At 38.9% G+C, this 26,058-nt stretch overlaps 1 protein-coding gene across 4 annotated transcripts in view; it reads right to left on the bottom strand.

Annotated features, from left to right (window-relative positions):
• Positions 1-25,706, bottom strand: part of THUMPD2 (THUMP domain containing 2) — a 35,744-nt gene extending 10,038 nt beyond the window's left edge. The window contains exons 1-8 of one of the 4 annotated variants that reach the window (XM_006930344.5): positions 25,543-25,705; positions 17,164-17,299; positions 15,101-15,528; positions 13,867-13,944; positions 11,508-11,560; positions 9,652-9,739; positions 2,796-2,867; positions 2,167-2,281 (exon numbers count right to left, since the gene is read on the bottom strand). In XM_006930344.5, the coding sequence (XP_006930406.2) occupies positions 2,167-2,281; positions 2,796-2,867; positions 9,652-9,739; positions 11,508-11,560; positions 13,867-13,944; positions 15,101-15,528; positions 17,164-17,299; positions 25,543-25,668 (1,096 nt within the window). In that variant the 5' untranslated portion in view covers positions 25,669-25,705. Of the gene's footprint in view, positions 1-2,166; positions 2,282-2,795; positions 2,868-9,651; positions 9,740-11,507; positions 11,561-13,866; positions 13,945-15,100; positions 15,529-17,163; positions 17,300-25,542 lie in introns of all 4 variants that reach the window. The other 3 variants (XM_003984301.6, XM_019827646.3, XM_006930345.5) reach the window with 3 other exon arrangements.
• Positions 25,707-26,058: the final 352 nt, after the last annotated feature.

Genomic DNA, 26,058 nt, shown 5'->3' with positions numbered 1-26,058 from the left:
GGGCAGAGAGAGAGGGAGACACAGAATCGGAAACAGGCTCCAGGCTCTGAGCCATCAGCCCAGAGTCCGACGGGGGCTCGAACTCACGGACCGCGAGATTGTGACCTGGCTGAAGCCGGACGCTTAACCGACTGCGCCACCCAGGCGCCCCTGTAGTCTATTCTTGACATGGCAGTTAGACTGATCCTTCCAAAAACTACAATTTATTTGACTCCTTGGTGCCATAGAGAACGTTGTTTTTAACACTTTTATTATTATTTTTAAGACAACTGTGCCTTTTGCTTGTTTTTAAAGTGAAATCTTGTGGGAAAAGCCCCCCACATGAAAACAGATAAAAATGGAGTTGTGGCGGAGGACAGACGGACAGCTCAGTACTTCCTTCCCAACGAGCCCGAGGCTCAGGAGATAGTAAAGGGTTTGAAAAACCACCGCGCTGCAACAGCTGATGAAGCCAGTCCAGTCCTCTTGCAAGTACCCCCCTCCCCCAAATAGCTTTCTAAAAGAAATTAGAGTTCATGAAAGCTGATTTCGGCCTCATCACCCCTTAGTTTCCTCTGGAAACCTGCGTCTTATCCCATTAAAAACATCGACAGAAAGGTTGAAAAAACAGTCGTTGGCAGCAAACAACTCTGAGATCTCAATCAACAATATACCATCTTGTTGGGATGAGCATTGGGTGTTGTATGTAAGCAATGAATCATCGGAATCCACCCCCAAAACCAAGAGCACACTGTACACATTGTATGTCAGCCAATTTCACAATAAATTATATTTTAAAAAATTAAAAAAAAATAAAAAAAAACCCAAACCCCAATACACCTTCTCCTCTGGGGCTGCTTTACTATGTTTTTACCCATAGTTACCCTAATATCTTCTTCTTGATACTCTATTATTCCTCCACTACATTAAAAAATTTCTTTAAAAAAATTTTTTTTAATGTTTATTTATTTCTGAGACAGAGAGAGACAGAGCATGAGTGGGGGAGGGGCAGAGAGAGAGGGAGGCACAGAATCAGAAGCAGGCTCCAGGCTCTGAGCCGTCAGCACAGAGCCCGACGTGCAGCTTGAACTCACAGAACACAAGATCATGACCTGAGCCAAAGTCGGACGCTCAAGCGACTGAGCCACCCAGGCACCCCCACATTAAAAAATTTCTAAACAATTATTTTGTTCCTCCAGATTATAGGTTTAACACTGGGACCATCTACTAAGAGAATGCCATTTTCTTAGTTGGGAATTAAATGTGCTCGTTTCTAAGGGAGAAAGATGTACTAGGGGAAGGGGAGAAAATAAGGAATGTAAGCCTTGTCTAAAATGGTCTAAACACCATTTTAGATGGATGGGTCTTAGGGAAATATTATTTTGATTGGACTCAGTAGAGTTGATTCCTAGTCTGTTTGTCACTGCTGATTCCCCAACAGGTTTCCCTCTACCTCACAGGGTGACCAACTATCCTGGTTTGCCCCAGACTTGCCTAGTTTTAGCCCTGGAAGTATTGGTTTAGCAGACAGGGATGGCTGGTTACCTCATTCCTATATACCACAGGACTACTGTCCAATGTGAGGCAAGAGAAAGATAAGACAATTCAGAACATTTCAGTTTATCTGAAAGAAATCCAAAGAAGGTGATGATGATGATGATGATTCTGTCCTCTTTATTTTATCCCTATATTAAGTGGCCTGTGGTTATGATATGAGAACAGTTCACATACAACAAACACATCTTAAAAAGGCACTTGTGGGCCACCTGGTTAAGTGTCCAACTCTGGCTCAGGTCATGATCTCGTGGTTTGTGGTTTGGATCCCTGCATTGGGCTCTGTGCTGATGGCTCAGAGCCTAGAGCCTGCTTTGGATTCTGTGTCTCCCTCTCTCTCTGTCCTTCCTCTGATCACACTCTGTCTCTCTTTCTCTCAAAATCAACTAAACATTAAAAAAAAAAAAGGGCCTTTCACTTAAATGCTTAGGGATACTATATAAATGTTGGTACTAATAACCTTTTGAAAAATAAGTTATAATTATAGTATTGGAAATCAACCAAGTATTAGCCCCAAAGAATTCAACATATGGAAACATTTACATATGGAAAGTGAATTTTGTTTAATATTATGATTCTAAGTATATTTACATATGTTCATATTCCCAAATGTTTGCATTTTTTATATCTTACCTATAACAGAAACTTGAAGTAACTCAATTTTATTCTTAAGGCCTGCAGCTTTCAGATTGTCATATGCACCTAGTAACTGTGAGTCACTGACATCAGCACCCACATAATATACATCCTATGAGGAAAGAAATTCATATTTTAAGTGTAAATAAGACTATCAGACATTTTACATAGTTAAGAAAACCTACTTGCTTTTTCTCAAATAAATGAAAATGAATTTAATAGATTTCTTAATTCAGGTTAAAACAAATTTGTAGTATTTCTTTAAAATGATATTCAATAGTAAAAAATTAGAAGTTTTTGTTAATTTTTAGAAACTATTAGTATATTTTCCAGTAACAAATGCCTAAAGAATTTGGGGATTATCATAATCTGCCATGACTAGTTATTGAAATTGCTCACATTTTCCTAAATTCCCTAAAATACGATTTCCTAAATAGTTGTTTAAGAAATGAAACAGTGATTTAATTAACCCTTCATAATCCATTTTGACAATAGTACATAGCAACTCATGTAGTCAAAACCAATAGTCCTGAATAGACAATCTACTTATAAATAACTGGTCAGTGAAAATATATATAATGATTAAAGTAAATGTACTGCTTGATTTACCAAACGTGAGTACTTACGGGCCATTCTTTAGCAGCTTCCAAAAGTATTGTTCCGAGTCCACACATTGGATCTAAAACAAATGCACCAGCCTGCAGACAGAAATACTGATTTGTTATTATTTAGTCTATCATAATATATATTATAAAAGAAACCTAAAACTTGAGGAATCAACATTTCAAGAGCAGAGATTCCTTTTTACACTTCATTAGGAATTTCAGGTGGTCAAAGCCATAAGGTAGGTGTACGCTCCACATGTATGAAGATTAGGAAGGTCACTGGTGTGGCCAAAGCACAGTGAGTGAGATGGAAAATGTGGTGTTCACATTAGAGATAGGCTATTCCGTCCAGATGGACTGGGTTATGGGGCACCCGGGTGGCTCAGTCGTTTAAGTGTCGCGACTTCAGCTCAGGTCATGATCTTGTGGTCTGTAGGTTTGAGCCCCGTGTCAGGCTCTGTGCAGAAGGCTCAGAGACTGGAGCCTGATTCGGATTCTGTCTCTCTCTCTCTCTCTCTCTCTGCCCCTGTCCCGCTCACATTCTGTCTCTCTCTCTCAAAAATAAATATATATATATAAAAAAGATGGACTGGGTTATGCTGCATGTAGTAACAATCCCCAAATCTCAGAGGTTGAAAACAACACATAGCTAATGCTACATCTCCACAGAAGGACATCTGGGCTTCTGGAAGCCAAACTCATGAAGTGGTCACCATCCAGAGCACTGCCATCAGAGGGGAAAAAGAAGCATGACAAATCGTGTACTTTCCTAAAGGTGCCATCTAGAAATGAGACACATTACTTCCACCAACATTTAATGGGCTAAAGCATGTCAGTCACATGACACACGCAGTTTGAAGGGGCGAAGAAAGTGTAATCCTACTTGTGCCTGGGAAAACAGGAAATTTGGAGAAAAAACTAATTTTTCCTGTTCTGGGGGAGGGATGTCTCATTACGTCACATCTTGTAGGTACCGTAAGGATTCTGGTTGCCTTCTGAAGAATGGGAAACGACTGGAAGGATCTGAGCAGAGGAGTAACAGGACATTACACTTCAAAGGGCTCACTCTGGCTGCTCTGCTGAGAATGGACCAGAGAAGGGTAAGAGTGTTAAAAGGGAGGCTAGTTAGGGGACACCAGCAAGAGATGATGGTGACTTGAATTAAGAGTGGTATTGGTACAAGTGATGAGAAGTGGTTACATTCTAGATATATTTTAAAGGTGGAGCCAATGGGATGGACTGGATGTGGAATGTTAAAGAATGACAATAGTTGGAAATGACTAAAGGTTTTGACCTGAGCAACTGGAAGAATGGACTTCCCTGTTACTGAGATGGGAAGAGATGGGGAGGAGAAGCTTTGAAGGAGACAGGAGTATGGCTCCGGACAAGTTAAATTTTGAGATGCCTCTTAGAGCAAGTATGGATGTCAAGTGATTTGTTGAACATATGGGTCTGGAGTTCAGGGGAGAGGTTCAGGCTACAGACATGAAGTTGGGAACACTCTGTGTTAGTCATAAACGATATTTAAAGCATCAGAACTACATGAGTCATCGAGAATGTGAGAGAAGTTAAAAAAGAAAAGTCTATGGGTTGGACCCTGGTGATCTCCTAAGTATAGATGTTGGTAGATGAAGATTCAGCCTTGCATACTGACAGCAGCACATACTGATGTAGGAGGAGAGCCAGAGCGGTGTTCCAAAAAAAGTGGAGAAACATGTTTCAACAAGGAGAGTGATGACAGTATCAAAGTGCTAGCAGGTAAGTGTGATGAGCAGTGTCAGTGGCGTGTTGGTGATGACAGCCTGACGGCAGCGGGCCCAGGAGACAGGGGATGGGAGGAAGTGGCGACACCAAATATGGACAACTATTTTTAAGAGTTTTTCTGTAAAGGGAAGCAGAGAAGGAGCATGTGGGTTCAGGAAAGGGCTATTTTCTTAAATTACAAGATACTAAATCAAGTATATGTGCTGATGGGCATGCGCAGCAGAGAGAAAGTCCTCGAGTGGGCACGAGGCGATGGAGTCCGGCCCCCAAGCACTGGAGTGAAACAAGGACAGCTCCCTTGTTGTGATGGCGATGAGGCAAAGCATGTGGGTGCAGGTTCCAGCATGCTGGTAGATTCGGCGAGGAGAACCCGCTGACGTTCTCTGCTGATTCCAGTATTTAAGTTAAATAAGGAGCGGGAGAGTGAAAAGCGTGGGCAAGGAAATGACTGTCATGGTAGAACGCAGAATCCAAGCCGTGAAGCAGCGATGAGGACGGGTGAGGAGCGATGGAGGGTGGTGAGGGCAAATGACTAACCCCCTGCGGGGGCTAAGGAACTGTGTGGCAGGACACCAGAGTTGCTGAACGGGAAGGAGGAAGGTGCTAAGAGCAGGATTCTTGAAATTGAGATTCAGCCTCTGGGCACGATGAGGTACAGGATCTGAGCAGGGCAGATCGTCAGAGGTAGGGAAGCCAAGAGACTAAAGGGTCAGGTTACAGAGCGGATTCTGAAATCATGAAGAACTATGACAGGCATAGTGGCCCATACTCTGTTAGAAATGATAGAAGAGAGGTCTGCCTACGACTGGGATAACTTCCCGGCACGTGCTTCAAAGGCACAGAGAGGTTCTGGGCAGAAGAGCAGAGAGGCTCAAGCAGGACACCTACCACCTCCAGGCCCTTGGTCCCTTGATAGGTCTATAGAGGAAGCAGAGCCCTCAATGGACAGCCAGGTTTCGGTCAGAGCCAGAGGACACCTAATGGAAAGAAGCACAATGTCGTTCAGGAGAGGGAAAGCTCCAGCAGGAAATTCTAAGGAGAGTATCCTATGGATGCCCCCACGAAGGGGCGGCAAGTAGAAAGAATTTAGTTAAAATTTAGTCAAAAATAACAATGGTATGAGAACTAATTTTTGTTAAGATTTTGATGTGTGTCAAACACTGTGCTCTTCCCCTCTCCAACATGGTTCTCGCTGAATGAGGTAATCTGACCTTAGTATCTATAAATGTCTTTACGTTATCATAGGACCTTGTCTTGCTGTGACATTTGGGTACACAGGCAGAAGCAGACAAGCATTTCTGATATTAGTAACTAAAACTTACAGAACTTGGTTTTCCTTATGAGGATTTTTTTTTTGTTTTATTTATTTATTTTGAGAGAGAAAGCACAAGTGGGGAAGGGGCAGCGAGAGAGAGGGAATCCCAAGCAGGCTCTACACTGCCAGCTCAGAGCCTGATGTGGGGCTTAAACCCACAAACCACGAGATCATGACCTGAGCTGAAATCAAGAGTTGGACGCTTAATTGACTGAGCCACCCAGGGGCCCCTTCCTTTTGAGGATATGTAGGAAGGAGGACAGTGTGTGGTAAACATGAAAAATATCTAACATCCTCATGTTTAGATCCCACTGCTAACAGCACTGGCTTACCCAAGGTTGAGCTGTCTACGCGCTGCTCTGGGTACCATGCTCCCTAGAGGGGACTGGATCAAGGCTGAGTACTGGGATCGTTTACACTGTGGGTCTTGACTAAACTCCTCCAAAACAACTGTGCTGTGCAACTTCTTACATGTTTTAACATTCCGATGCTGGTGGTCACATTTAGAGAAACATTCCTTACTCTCGGTTCTGGCAAGGCAAACTGACAGTAAGGGAAAGTTTTAACAAGCATCATCTTTGGATATATTTAATTTACTTTTCTACTTTTCGGACAAATGGATGTTTATATCAAGATAAAGGTAACATTTCAAATTTGTAGGTGGTTATATAAATTTATATTTATATAATACACACACACACATATACATGTTGTTATATAAACTGTGGTGAGATCACTGGCGTTTTGGTAACTCTCTCCTTAGACTAAAAGAGATTTGGACTAAAGATTAAAATCAAATAACAAAGAAAATCATGGATTCTGGGAACATGATAATCTTAAAGCAGCTTTCTTCTTTTCTCTCACCTCCAAGCTCTTTACTTCCCCTGAGCCCAAGTGATGCTCAGACCTAGAGGCAACTAATGCCAAGAGAAGCCCTGGGCTTGGTTTGGGTCCTGGAAGAAGGAACTCCATGAGGCCTCTTTGCCAAGGCTGGATGGGGGATTAGAGACGAGCGCTGGAGCCCAGACGGGGAAATCACTGCAACCGGGGAGAACCCGGTCTTCGGCGATCTACAGATCTGCCGGGAGACCAGTGAACAGAAAAGTGTTCACCTAGAAAAAGTTTTCAGCACGGCTGACAGATTCTCCTTCCACTGCCAAGCCCGGTAGTGCCACAGATCCACTTGCCTTGTAGCACTTTTAGGATGTTAGCCATTTCAAATATTTTAGTAACCACAATTGACTCCCAGTGAGCCAAAAAAAAAAAAAAGGTAAATCTAAAGGGTAGGCGTCTACCAGTAGTGAGAGAGTAGACAGGCAGAACAATCTGAACACACATCTAATGAAACAGAACTCCTGCAGGACATAGGTAAGTATCTGAAGAAAAGAGGTAAGGGCTTCTGGAGATATTCAGATGTAGTACACACACAAAACTTTTCAAAGCCAAAAAACAATGATTTTCAAGCTAAAACATTCCAATGAATAAAGGAGAACATAATTCTATGACTCCTGTTATAGCCTGGAAGATAACATTCAAGAATAAGTCAAAACGTCGACTCAAACTATGGAAACACGGAAACCATGTTCTGGAGAGAGGATAGGCAACTTGGGAGACTAGCTCCAGGAGGCTTAATGTGTTTATAATTTCGGAAGCAGGAAAAGAAAGTAGTTTAAGGTAAAAGCCACTAAAGCAAAACAGCCGGGACAATAATAATTAAATAATGAAAGAAAGAGTGCCTGAGCCAGAGAAATAGTAACAATAACTTTTGTAATTATTACACTTACTACTGGCATAGCAGCAGCGAATACTTAAACACCTCCTATATATCACACACTGTTCTAAACCATTTAATTCATGCTAATTCACTTAATCCTCGCATGATCCTAGGAGACTGTTATTTTCATCTTGCAAATGAGAAACTGAGGCACGCAGATGTTAAATATAAATATCTTGCCCAAAGTTTTCCAGGAAGTGGTGTAACCAGAATTAGAACTCAGCTTGGGCTGAATAGAAAACACACATATGTAAGTATATCCTGCTAATATTCCCACACTTTGGAGGATTAAAGAGAAAAGTCTTACAAGCCCCTAAGCAGCTCTAAAGGAAAAGGAAATCCTACTGGCACATACCGCTCACCTGGAACACAGGAAACTAAATGACAAAGGGACAGCGTCTACAGACCTCTGAGGGCAGGGGACTGACACAACTCTTAAAGCCAGCCGAGATGGGTCTGTACCCCAGGATGAAACACAAATTTGAGGCTGTATAGGAATTTCTGACTATGTACTACTTGGACACCACACTTGAAGAAATTGCCTAAGAAAAGACTTTGACCAAGTGACAAATAAACCAGAGCAGAGACCTCAAACAGGGAAGAACAGTGGGGAGGAATGATACACCTTGCAACACGTCTTTGCTTATACGAAAAAGTGTGTGTGTGTGTGTGTGTGTGTGTGTGTGTGTGTGTGTGCGCGCGCGCACAGTGATACCTTAATGACTAAGGACAGGCTGTGTAATATAAGTGCTAAATAAGAACTTTTGAAACACAAGGGGTGTATTGCAAGGAAAATTCTTACACATGATAAATAATTTACTACAATCTAGTAGTTGGGGGCTGATAGTGGAAGGGTGCAAAAACGTTTCAAAGGTCTCATTGTAGGGAGGAGTAAAGGGGGGTCAGGAGAAGAGAAGAAAAGCACTCGAGAGGCCTCATACTGTGCTAGGGAAGAGGGTAAGCTTAGAGGATTTGGGTGGTAAAAACAGTGTCCTGACACAGGAAAGAGTTGATATCTTGTTTTAAAGCAACAGCAGAGTCCCACGTGTCTAATTAAGAGAGCTGGCAACCTGAACCATTAGTGGAACAGAACAATAAAGTATAATTTCCAACCTCAAGGAGAGCAATGAAATGATTATCAAGTAACTTGATCAAACCAGTAAAAACAAACAGTGTCAGAAGTTGTAAACAGAGTAAAATAGGAGGAACACAATCAAGTGTGTGTCATAAACACTGAATTCCCTCCCTGGAGGACAGGGACCATCGAATGGGATAAAAACAGAGCTGGGTATCCGTATAAAAAACAAAACAAAAAACAAACAAACAAAAAAACATACTGAAAGCAAAGCTGAAAATAAAGCAATGGCAGAGAAATGCAGCAAATGCAAAGAAAAAGAAAGGACTAAAAAACTATTAATAAGACACAATGAAATTTAAGTTGAAACTCACTAATCAAGATAAAGAGAACTTTATGTTACAATGAAAAGGCACCATTCCTGATGAAGCAGTAAGTCATAAATGTGCATATACCAAACTAGACCACAGCTGACGACTAACAAAAATGCAAATACGGTTAACATGATGAGATTTTGAAATACCTCTTTCAGAATTGTGCAGATAGTAAAACATTAATATAGCAGACATTTGTTGACTAAAAAATAAAATTACTTTCTTATGTCCACAGAACATTTACAAAAATTATCAAGATCTTGGTCACAGAGAAAAACTTAAATTTTAAGAAGTGGAGGATTTACAGACCACATGATTGTGACATAAGAGATTAGGAATCATAAAAACGCAGCTATCTTTGGACTCAGCATTTTCATAGCCAGAACACTCTCAGAAGTTCAACAATATATAAAAATATCGCTGTAGCAGTTCAGAAGTGTAATGGCAAGAGAAAGAGAAGGGTAGAAGAAAAAGAGAAATGAAAAGAAGGGAAAAACAAAGAGCAACCAAGATGCCCATCAATCAGTTGATTACAGAAAGGACCTTGCTATCATAAGATGAAAACACTTCCTCACCTGAATTTCAGCCAGGGAGGCCAGTGCCCATGCTATGGTAGACCTCAGGCCTGCTGTCTTGATGTAAGCTCGGCTGGCCAAAGGAACCCTACAAAGAAAAGAACCTGATGACGTACCCAATATTAATGTATGTTAAAGAAAAGTGTGATATAAACAAACTGATTAACCTGTTGTATCTGTGACCTCCTCCTTATATATTCATCTAACATACACTAAGTTGCCCTAAGTTACAGAATATTTTAACCTTACGACAAAAATCCCTTTTTTCATTGGCACCTCGTCTGACCAGCCAGTGTGGTATTTCAGAAAGGTACATTTGTAAGACAACTGAAATTTAAACTCTTAGGTATTTAACTTAGAAAAATCTAATCACATATGAGGGAAGTATTTCTCAAGTGTTAATATACTTCCCTGTCTTCCCATGTGGAATAGACCTTTTCTTGCTGGAGTCATCAAGAAGAACATACTGTGATAGAGATGCGGTATGGGAAGTAGGGCTGAATGGATGCTAACCCTTGAAATCTGTTTTCTAGAAAAAAATCCCTTTTGTAAGTTTGCTTTTTGCTCATTTGCATCTTTCTCAAAAGATGAAATGAAGCATGACATTGCATTGTCTAAAATAATTTATGGAATGAAGGGCTGAAGCAGACATCTCCCAGATGAGTTCACTGGCCTCCATTATGTACCACTGCATACTTTATCCTTTGCTTCATTACTGCTACTATCAATGTTTCCAGATTTGATGGAGGTTTTCAAAATATTATTTCTATCTTTCCAATGTAATGAAAAAGCAAGCTTGATAAAAGCTATTACAATAACCTTAAGCATTCTTTTTTTACATCCTGCTTTGGGCTTACAGATGCATAAATGTGAGCTTAGGGAAAATGGGGTATTCCTATAGAATTTTTATAATCTTTGAAAATACTCCATGCCTAGAATCTAGAAAAAGGGTATCTAAATCACATTATACTACGTAAACAGGGATGTGCATATAAAATGTTTTTCATTAAGATGCCAACAATATCTACATGCTTCCAAGGAACTGGAAATCACTGTTTTCATCCAACTAGCTCTCTCTTCTTAAAGCATCTAGAAAAATACCTGTTATGTAAGTGTTCAACAGATATTTTGAAATAAGGAAATGAATCATTTGCATTTATTATTATATAGTACCCTGCAAGATTAGAGAGATACCTGCAGTAGATTTTAAAAACTGGAAACAGGGGTGCCTGGGTGGCTCAGTTGGTTAAGCGTCTGACTTTGCTCAGGTCACGATCTGACAGTTCATGAGTTCGAGCCCCACATCGGGCTCTGTGCTGACAGCTCCGAGCCTGGAGCCTGCTTCGGATTCTGTGTCTCCCTCTCTCTCTGCCCCTCCCCCACTCACTCTCTCTCTCTCAAAAATAAACATTAAAAAAATAATTAAAAAATAAAAATAAAAGTTGGAAATACTCTCCCACGATAAAAGAATAATGGCAATAAAATTTGTAGAATGTGTAAACGTGAATTTTAAGAAATGTGCTGTGTTTTCTATTTTAATAAAAACTCCAGATGCCAACAGACGAAGGGCCTGTGAAAATCATTTAATAATAGAAATAATTAGATATAATTTTTCAGTACGAATCATGTAATCAGTGCATGATTATAATCAAATCTTTTAGAGCTCTAACTGGCCAGATTAAATCATATGCGTTACGTACTAAGAAAACACTTTACTGGCTCAAGTAGAGAACTCCAATGCTTTGTCCTTAGCCCCGCTCTGTTACATCGATGTCTTATACTATAAATAAGAGCATAAAGTTCTTATTTTCACAAACTCTAAGGGACAAACCAGAAGCTTACAGAACAGTATCTACCTGAACACAGGGATTCCCACCACAGAGTAAATGTCATTTAGATGTATGAAGATCTGAAAGAACAAATAGAGAAGTTAGAACAGAACAGGAAATGCATTACCAAATGCACTGACAATTTGAAAACTTCTATTCTGAAGCTGTATATAATCTAAATGTTATCTTTTATTTTACTTTTAATTTTTTAAATAATCTATATTAAAAAATTCTAAGGCCTTGTTTATAATATATGGAAAAATGTCCCATTATATATATATATATTTTAAATTTTTTTATTTTTTCATTCATTCTAAGAGAGAGAGCACAAGTCGGGGAGGGGCAGAGAGAAAGAGGGAGAGAGAATCCCAAGCAGGCTCTGCATTGCCAGTGCAGAGCCCGATGCGGGGCTCAAACTCACAAACTGTGAGATCGTGACCTGAGCCGAAGTCAGATCCTTAACCAACTGAGCCACCCAGGTGCCCCACTATAATATTTTTTCTTGGGCAGAGGCAAAGTAAATTTTCAGTACATTCCATAGGAAGATTCTGAGGATAGTTCAGTATACGAGGTATTATATATGGAGAATCATGTTCTGAAGACATCTTGGGTTCTTTCTTCCCTGGGGTTCTCTGAACTATGACTGGGTCAGACTTTTCAGCATTTGGGGTTAGAGAAGACTTTCTAACCTTAATTCTTCCCACCTTAATTTTAACTTCAAATTGAGACTTGAGGTCACACAGGATCATCATAGGCTACACATATTTCCAGGGTAACAAAATTTTCTTCAGGCCAAAGATATTATAGCAAGGGTAATCTTTTCTCTCTCTGCTATCCGTGGGTGAGTTTCTTTCTCTCCATTACCCTTCCTCTGTTAGGCCACAAAGAGGATTTAAATGTCTCAAGTTATAATTAGTAGCCCAATTAAATTTTAAAAGTTAGAATCTTACTTTTGTATAGTTTGATGAAGTTTATGGAATATTCTAACTTCGTTGTTTGATCTCAAGAGCATTTGATCCCTGATACTTTCACCCTAAAGTTATTTTTACTCTATAGTTTAATTAGAATTACTCCAATATTGACAAATTTTTATTACATACCGAATGATCTGGAGTGGACTCCAGTTAGTCCATTAAATCCTTGATCAGCAAAGTAAACTTTCCAATGTTATGCATTATTCATTTTGGCAAAAGTATTTATTAGGATTCTTTTCTATTTAAAATTGATACTAAAGGTAAGATATACTGATATTTTTATATATCAAATATTATTGAGAATAGCTTCTCCCACTATAATTTTTCTATTAATTTTATCAAATAAAATCTGTTAAGATTTGATTCTTCTGTTAATTTTGTTCACAAATTTTACTGTGTGATTTTTACTGTTGTCAATTTTGCTCTGTGTTATTTCTACCAATAATAGCTATTATTAATTACATTAAATACTGATAGGAATTAAATTAGCTATATTTATTTAGGAGCTAAAACTATGAGGAAACTAATTCTCAGACAGTGAGATGGGGCCAAGGGGAAATGGGGAGACTGAAACTGGCAAAGCACAAGATAAGGGAACTGGTGAGGGGAACTGGGAGGAGGACCCCCTCATGTTACAACATTCTTGGGGTCAAAATATTTTTCATGACAGTAATGAAGGACATACACCAGGCATTACTTTGTAAAAGTGAAAATACCAAATAGAAACATTAAAAAATGAAACAACACAAAATGTTCTAATATGGCCAGCTATTATTCTATTTAAAGCTATATAAGAATAAATTTATGAATCAATGAATCATGAAAAGGACTAAACCACCTGTCAAATTTATCAGATAGTTTTCAAAAAAGTGAAGAATATTTTTTATGGCTAGCATTGGTTTCCCCATATAAGTGTTTTACTTTCTTCCAATGAAAAGCAGTGAAACCTAATTAAATTAATTTTGAAAATAGAGAAAAAAAAGAAAAACATAATCCCAGAATCCTAACAAAGCCATATTAACATACTATTGAATTTTGAGTGGGCATTTTTGTTTTCTATTCATTTTCCTTTTTTTTTTAACATTAGCTAGATTTATTTATTTATTTATAGAATTTTCTATTTTAGAGATTTGTTACATATTCTAGTGATTGTAGAGGTCATCTCTAAAATTCAACTGTGGCAAAGTAATTCCAACCCCAAACATCTTATTTGGATAAGACATTTTTACAGTGAAAAATACTAGGAAAATTATCTGCACTACTCCACTATTAAAGAGAAAAGAGACTGCTGGATCCACGCAGACATGCTTTTTAAAAACTCGAAGAAAAACTGAAAAGTACAATAAGGATAGCTGACGTGGTCTTTAAACAATTAGGTTATAGGCACAGAGGATAAAATGAACATGCAGTACCTCTAAATTTGGATTCCTCAAATCTGCTTTCCATCCAAACTGTTTCATAAGAGCAATTCCAGTTATTCTTCCTACCTCCTGGAAAAGCAGAAAGTTACAGAAAGGAGCACTAAAACTGAAAATTTTATGTTTAAATGTAAGCAAAAACTAAGAGAGCATGCAGAAAAATCAGGTCAGACTATTTGATGGTAACTTAGGGCTGCAATATAAGAATATGACACTAAAGCATTTTCTGTTCAAGGCAAGCAGGCTGCATTTGACCTCTTCACCCCCCAAAATATCTTATGGCACTGATGCTTCCTCATGTGTAATCTGTCTTCTTGTAACTTTAGAGAGCTGAAATAACCAGATTGTGAATTGATAAAAATGGTCATTGTGGGTTTTAGCAAACAAATGCAAAGTGAAAGATGAACTATTTCAGCAACTACAATCCTGTATGTTTACAAATTACCAGAACAGTAGCATTAGACTCAAACTTTAGGGTTTATCTGATTTTAAGGCTGGTGAAAGGACTCAGACCTTTGCCCCCTGACATCACTGAACTTTGTAAGGGCCGAGTAACAAAGTGTTTTGAAGGAAACCGTGGTATTCGCTCTCACGGAGACCTCGAGTGTCTTGTGTATTTGTGTATTTGCAGTCTGGGTCCTGGTGACAATCACACACACAAGGCAGAGCGCAGAGCAGCCATTTAATAAACACAGGACTGAACTGAAGAGAAAACCCAAAAGGTTAGGACAACAACACAGGATTTCCAAACGTCAAGAATACCTATGAGTTTAAGGGAAACTTTGAGCGAGAAAGGAAAAAACGGAGGTGATTACATGGAATGGCATACTATTACCCTTAAAGCATCTGAGGTGAAGTTAAAAAGGCAAATGCATTTTTAGGGGCGCCTGGGTGGCTCAGTCGGTTAAGTGTCTGACTCGTGATCTCCGCTCAGGTCACGACCTCACCTTCTGAGAGCTTGAACGCTGCACTGGGTTCTGTGTTGGCAGCGTAGAGCCTGCTTAGCATTCTCCCTCCCTCTCTCTCTCTCTCTCTCTGCCCCTTTCCCGCGCTCTCTCTCAAAATAAATAAACATTAAAAATTAAAAAAAAAAGAATGCATTTTTTAAAGAGATTTAATTATATGACATTAGGCCTAGTGATGTGCCTCGGCCTACTTAACTGTTCCGTGAAAGGCTGTCATCTCATTTTAAAGCTAAGGAGTAGTTAATTCTTTGAGGGAACCCCACCTTGGGAGGCAAGTGTACCTGTGCAGTAAAGGTCTTTGCAATAGCTCCACTGCAGCGACAGGAAACTCTGAACGTCAGGTTGCTCTGGTTTTTGGCATCAGCTGCTTTTACTACATCGTTTTGAAATGCTTCTTGAGATTTTTCTCTTTCAGTGAAAAAATCTCCTTGCTCCTGTGTTTCTTCTTCCGTTTGCTTTTCCAGCGGGCATTCCCCACTCTCTTGTAACTCTTGCAATTGTTCTGTTTTTAATTTCTTAGCATTGATGATGTCATTTTCCTCCACTTTTCTTTTTGGTGGGTTAGCAGCTCTTTGAAAAAGTTTGTCCTTTTTTGCATCAAGTTCAAGAAGACTTTTCCAAGTTGAGATGGCATTCAACCAACTTTCTGGATCATCATTTATAAGTCTCTGTATCTCACTTAATATTTTTCCTAAATAAGTAAGATGTCAGTTAATCCTCTATTGAAGCTTTAAAGACAGTCCATTACATCCATCACCCCCAAATTCCATTACCTTTATTTCTTTAAAATCAGTTTTATTAAACTGCTACATGAATAGTGAATTCACCTTCACCTGGAGTTTATATAATTTAACATAAAAATATTGTGCAGGATAAAGTTCATTCTTTTTTTTTAAACAAAGTTTATTATTTTGAGAGAGAGCAAGTCAGCGCGTGAGCGGGGAGGGGCAGAGAGAGAGGGGGAGAGAGAGAGAATCACAAGCAGACTCCACACCAGCAGCACAGAGCCCAGCACTGGCAGCACAGAGCCCGACGTGGGGCTCCAAATCACAAACTGTGAGGTTATGACCTGAGCCGAAACCAAGAGTCGGACGCTTAACCGACTAAGCCACCCAGGTGGCACTAAAGTTCATTCTTATATTTCATAATTAATATCAAATTATTTTAAAATCCTATAGAATTATCATGTATTTTAGCAAGATCAGTTGTCTTATGATAATATATATCTATATCTTCAATATAAGCATAGGCCTAGAGTATGTATTGATCTTTGAAATAATGCAGATCTTGCCTATAAAAACTAAGTTAAAAAACAGAATAAAGTACAAAACAAAGCTCTGAAACAAGAGCAAATGAATCTTGAGACTATCTTAAACCATACACTATTAGCATACATCATAAAATGAGTTTTCATAAAGCAACATTTCAGATACACAACCCATTCATAAGTTAGGGACTGTCAGCACGCGCAACACAATGTAATCTTTTTTCGATGAAGAAGGGTCATCAAGATGACCCAACAATAATTACAGTGTTCTCTAAAGATGAGAATGTAGAATGCTGGGATGAAATTATATCGACCCCATGGTATAACACCTTAGGATTTGCTTTAAAACCACATTTCTGCCCTGTCTTGATTTCTTACCATTTATATCTTTACTGACACAGTTTAGTGCAGACTGTAATATTACATGATCTCTTGTGCACGATCAGCAATTAAAATGAAGTTTAAGGCAATGTTTAGTCTAGCAGTATCTGACTATTTTTGGTGCTTCTATTAAGATCCTTAAATTATTTTAGCAGCATGTGTATAAAATTAGAGAGCGAAGAGGGAATCTCTTAACTCCCTTAAGCTGTAATGCTTTATTAATGGGCATAAGTTTATTCAAAACTTTAAATTTAAGGTCACCCAAACAGGAAATTTTATAACATAGTATTTTTTCCAATTATATAATTCATCAGTTAAAAAGTACGAAGTGATAGTTTTGATCAACTTACTAAAACCATGCATTCCGGGTTATTATACACCTCTAAATCTAAACAGAAGCAACTGATCACATGTATCTTTAGAGAAGGTGTCTGATCATAATTAAAACAGAAGAAATGTGACTCAGAAAATAGGTAGCAGGTTGCAAAGAGACACAATTAGGTGATAACATGATTAATATGGTGATAATATTCAGGAAATACAGAAAAATACATAATTGATGATTCCACAGGTATGAATGAATCTTAAAAATATGAAATGGATACAAATTAATTATCAAGCAGAAAACTTTGGAGTACAATATATCATGTGGGTAAAAGCAATAGGCATATACTGTACCTTTACTTACAGAAGAAACATTAAGTGGAAACTGCTTTTTAATCAGCAAAAATAATCTTTCTGCAGATTTTAATTTTTTCAGCATATTTAAGTCAGAACAGGTGGTGAAGAAAACTTTTCCTGAAATATATTCAACCTAGAGACAGAAAAGATTAATGTAGTCCTGTGTCAGAGTAAGAATCATTTCCCTTTTCCCCTCTAAATGAATTAAAACATAGCATCTATTTTAACAATAAACAACCATTTCTGAAAGATGTACTACTTGTCAGACATGCTACTAGGCACTCAGAATACATTTTCCCCCTCATCCTTATAACAAACTCCTATGGTAGATTTTATCACCCCCATTTCTCAGATTATGAAACTGAGGCTTGGATAGGTTAAATAACCGGTATGAAGTCACAAAGTGACTAAGATCATAATCTGTGCCATGTTACCATTTGTAAAGTACACTTCTAGGACAAATCAGGCGTCTAGTCCAAGGTTAACATCATCAGTAGGGACTTATTAAACACCTACCTTGTGGTCTACCAGGAAACATGCAACATAAATCCTAAAGATGAATAATAATGTAACACGTACATATTGACATACAAATTAAAATATAATATTTACAAGAAAATAACTTGAATTAAACCCAAAATAAAAAAGTTAATATGTAAATGCATTGATAAGCTGTATGTACAATAAGTAGCACTGAATATGGAACCATCATTAGTAAAAGTCTTGGGAAAGAACTCTGTAAGATTTGAGAAGAGAGATTCTAACAGAAGAACAAAGGGCAAGCTGCAGAGCTGGGAGTGACAGCCTGGCTGAAGTAAAGTGTAAGTCAGCATGGCAAAATTTGCTGTTTACACTGATTGATAGTGTCAGGTGGATGGATGGTGTAGCTCAGACCAGCTTGATAAATGGTCGTGAAAATTTGAGTACCCCAGATGGTAATGGTCAACCATTATAGACTTTTGATGAAAGCTATGACAGCACTGAATTAGCTAGCAGAAAAAATTACTTTGGAAGAGGCATAAAGTACTGAGTGTAGAATGTGATGTCAGAGGAAGAAGGAGACTACCAAGGTAGAAATAATGAAACTTGGCTGTGGAACTGGAAAAGGGATAAGAGCAAGAAATATGCATCACCAGAAAGAGGTTTTGGAGGCAAGATGGATATGTGGTAAAAGCCAGCGAAGAAAGAAAATGAAAAATGCACTAACTATAGAGTCTAGTGAGGTATGGGAAATGGATCTCAAAACCAATGGAGTCCTAAAACTTTTGGAGTCAACCCAACCCTCTCAAGCTCAGGATGGATGTGGAATGCCTTAAAGTTTTCCTTTTAGCAGTGGCCATCAGCTGATTAATATGGTTCTCAGTTATCTCCTAGAACTGAGGTAATGGGGAATTTGGGGTTTCCCATGTGTTTAGGCAGCTCCCGTCCAATGGGAGCTTGAACTCCAAGTGTTTTTGTATTTTTGATCTGACATGGTCTAATTAAGCTCTGGGGATGGTAATTTCTGGGGTTACCATTCTAGTTTGATGAAGAAGAATCTGTAGAGGAAGCCCTAGGTTGACACCAATTAAAGCCCAGATACTTCATTATAAGATTAACAAGTTTTGGGGATCTAATGTACAGCATGGTGATTATAGCTCATACTATATTATATAATTGAAAGCTACTAATAGATCTTAAATGTTTTTACCACAAAAAAGTAAATGGTAATTATGTGACTGGATAGGGGTGTTAGTTAATGCTCTGGTGGTAATCATTTGCAATTTATAAATGTATCAAATCAACATGTTGTACACCTTAAACTTACATAATGGTATATGTCAATTATATCTCAGTAATGCCAGAGAAACAAATAAAAATAAAAGCCCCAGCAATGCATCTGACCAAGATAGATGGAGAAAGCAGGGAATGAGAAGAATGTTTAGGAATCAATATTTAAGGTCATAAGGAAGTAACCAAAATAAGAACTTTTGGCTTCTAGAATTTATTTCTTTCTCATTACAAAGGTGACGTTTTCCCATGAAGTCAAAACTAAATACATACCTCAAAATGCTTAGAACTTGAAAACAAAATATTCAAAAGTAACTTTTATTAAAAATTTTTTTTCAATGTTTATTCTGAGAGAGAGAGACAGACAGACAGACAGACAGACAGAATGAGAGCAGGCAGAGAGAGAGGGAGACAGATTTTGAAGCAGGCTCCAGGCTCTGAGCTGACAGTACAGAGCCTGACATGGGGCTTGAACTCGTGAACCGCAAGACCATGACCTGGGGCGAAGTTGGCCACTTACCCAACTGAGCCAGCCAGGCTCCCCTTAAAAAGTAACTTTTAAAAAATTTAGATTTTATGTTACCTGACATAAAAATATAGCTGATATTAAAGCCATCACAAAACAAGTTAACAGACATGAAATACATTGCCAAGATTATGGGGTAATTGAAATAAGTATTTTACTGAAGATGTATGGTTTTAAGATTCAAGTCCTATAAACAAACTGATGCAAACATCTGGACCAGTGATTTTAATCTAAGTAGTCAATGATCTAGATATTAATTTATAGTTATTTAACTGTACAAAGATCTTTTCTTACTTATTTGAAATATGAAGGGAAACAATTTACACAGCAAACTTCCTTTAAAAATATCATCATTTGGGGGTGGTGGGAAGAACAAATAAAGAACATGATTGAAAATCAAGTTAATTGAGAGGACCTAAAAGGTTTAATTTATTGGGGGAATCAAATCATAAGAATAATGTCTTGAAGCATTAAAATGCTAAATATACTCTCAAAACCAAAAGCAACATTTTCTTTCTTTAAAAATTAATGTAAGGCCTACATTCCTTTTACAAGTAATAAGCATGTAATCAAAAGTAGTTTACTAAATTGCTAGACAGTCACTATGAGAATCAAATAATCATATACATGAAAGCACTATAACGTTGTACCCTTTGTGAAGATGAAGTATGATATCTCAAAGCAGTGGGGAGAGTGAATTTTGGTGCTTATGACTTCAAAAACTGCTGAAGCTGGTGTTAACCTTTTTCTTTGTTGCTTGTAACTGATCATATTCAATTATAATACTTAGGGGAGAAATGTGGCATTTTAGAATACTTCACCCTAATATTTGTTACTTGAAAATTTATTTATATATACAATCTGTTTTTTCCATTTGGAATGAAATCATAACGAAGTGTCTAAAACCAGCTGGTTTTATGTCTAACACTTTCGAAGATGAAATAACAGCCTTTATTAAAGTAAAAACACTTCTGTTATCAGCTAGAATATCTAAGCAGTTAGCATTTTTGCCTTTCTTTTAAAATTCAGGCATTCAAGTCTAACACAAAAATTACAAGTTTAAGTCTTGGCAAAATGCATAGGAAGATATGGAGATACCAAAGTTCTCCTAATTCTACAAATGCCATTTAGTTTTAGAATTAATTATACATTGCTAAGTGAAGAGCTGAGGTGGTACATGAGCTTTTTTGGTTCATTTTAGAAGAAAGGATTAAAAAATATATTTTAATTGATTTTTAAAAAAGCATTCAATCTGCAAGAAATGCATAGGATATTAAAAAAATCAACCTACGCAATTTACTCCTTTAAATAAAATAATTATGAAATAATCCAATTATCTGGTTAGCTCTACCCCACTACCTTCTATCACCATGACCCTACCAAAAAATTAAAAATTGGTTGGCTTATTCAAGTTCAGGTCCTGGGTTAAAAGTCTTTGCTATGTGGGTTTATAAAGACCAATTAATCCATTGACAGGGCCTTTCTGGCTAGCTGGTATTAGGCACACCTCTATTATACTGAATTTTATCTTAAAAATAACTGTTCTTGCTATTATTGTTATAATAGCAGTATTTAATACATTATACATTGTTATAGCTTAATTTTTCTTAATTTTAAAGCAATCTAGGTAAAATAAACATATGTATGTATATAAAATAGTTTATACATATAAAAATACGTAATTATACAATATAAATTGAATATTTAAAAATACCCAGGAACCTATAAATAAGTTTGCCCTACCACCAAGTGGAAAAAAAATCTAATCTGACTCTGACCAAACTCTAGATACAACTTACAAGATTCCAATTGATAGGAGATAGAGAGGACAGAGAAACATGTTAAACTACACCATGGAGATGCAATTGGCAATATTTAGATCAGGGGAACTTCTAGCAGTGCTGTCCAACAACTTTCAGTGATGAGGAAAATATTCCATAACCTGTGCTGTCCAATGCAGTCAACACCAGCACATATGGCTTCTGAGCATTTGAAATGTGACTAATGTGCCTAAGAAAGTGAATTTTTTTGTCATATATTTTAATTAAAATAGCCACCATACCCTTTTGGACACCACAGCTCTAGACTAGGGCTCAGAAAATGAGGCCTGGTGAGCTAAGAATGGTTTTTACATTTTTAAAGGGATGTAAAAACAAACAATAACAACAAAGATGAACAACAAGTGATCCACATGTGAACTACAAAGCATAAAATACTTATTATCTGGCCTTTATTTTACACGTAGACTCCATGCACAGTGCAGAGCCCAACATGGGACTCAAACTCACACCTTGAGATCAAGAGTGGAGCCAGATCAAGAGTCGGAAGCTTAACCGACTGAGCCACCTAGGCACCCCAATCTGGCTCTTTAGAGAAAAAATTGGCCAACCCCTGCTCTAGACTATGGGATAAACAAACAACCCTGCTTCTTTAACAAATAATAAATTGCTGGTGGGGGGGGGCAGGGGAGAGATGGAGGGGAAATCTACAGATTAAAAGAGACTTAAAAATTTTTTTTATAACAAACGAGATTTAAAAGAATATCAATCCCAATACATGGTCCTTATTTGAATCCTCATTCAAATACACAAACTTAAAAAGAAAAGTGACATTTATGAGAAAGTTGAGATTTAAACACTTACTAGATATTTTATAAGGAATTATTTTTAGATGTGATGATATTGTGGTTTATATTTTTTTAATTTAAATTTTTTTGCGAGAGGGAGACAGCGCGCAAGCGCGCGCACACGCATACACACGCGCACGCGCAAGCGCGGGAGAGAGGCACAGAGAGGGAGACAGAGGATCTGAAGCAGGCTCCGCGCGCTGTGAGCCTGAGCCACCCAGGCGCCCCTGTGGTCTATATTTTTAAAAACAGCCATTGTATGATGTCTTCTATATTATACTATATATATTATGCTGTGAGTCCTCTCATTATAGATATACAGTAGCCCCCTTATCCACAGTATAGCCTCCTGCCGTCACTGCATTTAACCAGTCACTGCATTTAACTGCGCGGTTCCCAAGCAGATGACCCCGCCCCGTAAGATCAACAGCCTAAGGCTACGTCAAGCACAATCCTCCTTCTGAAGTATTGTCAGAAGGTCAATAGTAGCCTAACGTCATGCGCCACGCTTCGTCTCATCATTTTGTCATCTCACATCATCACAAGAAGGGTGAGTACAGTACAAATAAGATATTTTGAGAGGGAGAGAGGGGCAGAGGGAGAGTGAGCAAGAAAACATGTTTGTTCACGTAAGTTTTATGACAGTATATTTTTATAATGTCCTATTCAGTTATTGTTAACCTCTTACTGTGCTTAATTTAAAAATTAAACTTTATTATGGGTATGTATATATAGCAAAACACAGTATATATAGGGTTGGTACTATCCATGCTCTCAGGCATCCACTGGGGGTCCTGGAATATGTATCTCCCATGGATAAGAACGACTACTATACAGGCAAACATTTACAGATGAAGTGATATCTTGGCCTTGCCTCAAACTAACATCGGTGGAGCGGGAGGGGCATTAATGGAGCAGAATTCACCGTGGGATCGGTGTTGCAGCGGGTCTGTGAGCACGTGAGATTCACCACACTATTCTACTTCGTGTATGTTTGAAATTCTCCGTGATAAAAAGCTTAACAGAATACACAGGACACTTTCTATTGCAAGCTGCATGTTGGAGGAAGCACCTGCATCAGTCCTCCAAGGAGGGAGAGTTTGCAAGTTAAAATGCAAACGATTGAGCTACGTACATTCCTACCAAAAGAAAAGTTTTGGGGGGTGGCAAGTAGGGACACACATTTTCAACAAGCTCCCTGCGTGATTCTTACCTCCACTAAAACACCGATTAGAAAGGCGTGACTAATCTGTAAAAGGAAACAATCACTTCTAAATTCATTTTATAAATGCGGACTTTACAATATTAATTTTCTTGAAGCAAATCAAAGTTTCTAACACTCTTATTACTGCACGAATGGTTTCAAGTATTCCTGTGCAACTCATTCTTTGGGAACATTCATTGATCACCTACTAATTGCAAGACATTGTGCTACACGTGCTATCAATTTTTATCTCAAGGTTTGCTTTAATCCTTTAAAGTAGGTACAATCTTCTCCATTTTCTATCCAAGGAAAGTGAGGCTCAGAAATTCGAGTATTTACCCCAAATTCAAAAATCTATGAAAGGAAGATTAAAATTTGAACACACGTTTTTTGCCTCTGAGATCTACATATACTCTTTTCCACGCTGTCACAGAAATAACTTACAAGCTTCGGGGAAGTTCGCACTATAATTTAGTGTACTAGTAAAGCACCTGGGCTTCAAAGCAATAAAGATCCAGATGCAAGTCCCAGCTCCACCACAGAGCATCAGTTTTCTCTTTATTTCTTCGTAAAACAGATGGGGGAAATGACGTCTCCCATAGGATTCTTCTGTGGATTAAATCATATCATGTACATAAAAGTGTCGGACACATTTTAAGTGCTTTATAAATGTTAGATGCTATCATTGTTCTTTCGGGATTGCTTTAACTTTGAGAGCAAACTAGAGATGACATTTCAGAAGTTATTTGTTCAGATCCCATTTCCAAGCATATCTGTCCTTAAAACAGGCACAATCAAAACATGGAAATCCCCAAATCTTGTGGTTGATTCCTCTCATTGCCAAGAAGTTTGTCCCTATAATTAATTGAACTTTTTTGCTGTGAGGAGACCCCCTCCCCTCACATCTCACTTTGTCTTTAGAGAAGATGGAGGACAAGCAGAGAAGATAATTTTGGTAATTTGACGTATTGCAGTTGGGTGAAGGCTTCTATTTTTCATACTAAGAGCTCTAGGTTAATATTAAAAAACAAAAACAAAAACAAAAACAAAAAACCAGTGTAGCATGATGTAATGGAAGGAACTGGACCTGGGTACTGGCCTGCCTGGGTTAAACACGATTATGTACTCATGCCTGATTTCACAGCTTGGGTTTGAATCCCAGGTCTGCCGTTTTACATGACTTGAATAATTTCTTGGACTTAACCTGTGCTTCATTTTCCTTTTCTGTTACATGTAGAGCCTACCTCACAGTGTTGTAAAAATTAAGCAGGTGAGTACAGATTGAGGACCTAAGAACATGCTTAATCAATGTGGGCAATTCTTACATTGTTACTTTTTTAGATTAGCCGTATTCAGCGCTCTATTAAATTCTGCGACCAAAACCACAAGTGGCTGGTAATCTAATAAAGCTGATGTCATTTTTCGTGACCCCCCTCTATCCCCCATGCCCCCAACTCCCTCATTGCAGAAAATCCTTTTGTGGCTTCCAACACTATAGGGGCTGCAAGACTGACGTGGTCAATTTCATTTAGTAAGCTTTCCTTTTCCAAAAACACATGATTCACACTGTCATATACAGCCCATCAAGTCAGTGGAGTCTGTTTCTATTACATCTTTTCCCTCTGCTTTCAAGAAGCCAGCTCAGCATGTTCTAGAACCTAAACTCAAGTTTAAAACCTTGTTCATGTCATTGAAATTAACACCAGGAATTGTTACTTCCCTCCAGAAGCTGGACTACGAAGCCTCCAAGACTATTATTTTTCTAGCTACTATTTACTCGGTGTTTAAGGTGTAGTTTACGCACCTTGTATCAATCCCATGGGGTAAATACCATCATTGTCAGGAAACTGACAAGTCCAGTAACAACCTGAAGGCTGTACTTGTATTTAAAGGCTGGAGAAAGGCTTCTGTGATGGGTCTAACTATTGGCACTATCCAGTACCTTCTTGTAAAGAATCTAGGAAATACCTTGCCTCAAACTCCTTCCCGCCTTAAAAAAAAAAATAACAGGCATGAGAGATACGCGGTAATGTGGAAGGGAGAACGACTGGCGATTCTTTCCTGCAGTAATTAAAGGACGTGTCAGAACTCCGAGGCCTGGGGCTTGTGAGCTGGGGGGCTTGAGAGCTGGGGGGCTCGAGGCTCTTGCTTTCCAGGGTCTACACGGACCCTGGCTGGGAGGGAGACCCGGCGCGGACGGGGGCAGGGCCGCCCTCCTTCCCGCCCGGGCGCGCAGCGAGGCCGACTCACCTGCGTGGCCGCCAGCCGCGCCCGCACCTCCCGCATCAGGAAGGGCTCCAGGCCGCGGCCCGCGGTGCAGAAAAACCGGGCGCCCGCTGCAGGCCGCGAACCGGAATCTGTAGGAACAGCCGCCATGGCGGCTCGGGCGCGGCCCCGCCGCTCGGGGTCACGTGGCCTGGGGCGCGCGCGGCGAGTCCCGGCTCTCCCGGAGGCGGGCACTGGGGCCGCGGGGCAGGGTGGAGTCAGAGGCTAGGGTTGTCAGGGAGACCCAGGGTGACGGTGGGGGCCGGTGGGGGCCGGTGGGGGTCGGTGGGGCCGGTGGGGCCGGTGGGGGGGTGGGGGGGGCGGGGGAGCGGGTCAGCTCGGAGGGGTGGCTGTGGGGCTCCTTGGTTAACTGCTCGGAATTTCCCTGATTAGGTATTTGGAACTATTTGGAGTCACACATGGAAGGCATACAGTTGGGATCTGGAGTTGGAATCTATATAAACGCTATATATCATCTAATCCATTTGTCTTATTTTTGAG

Source organism: Felis catus, chromosome A3 (assembly GCF_018350175.1).
Source record: "Felis catus isolate Fca126 chromosome A3, F.catus_Fca126_mat1.0, whole genome shotgun sequence".
Lineage (NCBI taxonomy): Eukaryota > Metazoa > Chordata > Mammalia > Carnivora > Felidae > Felis > Felis catus.
This window is presented reverse-complemented; position numbering and strand designations above follow the sequence as displayed.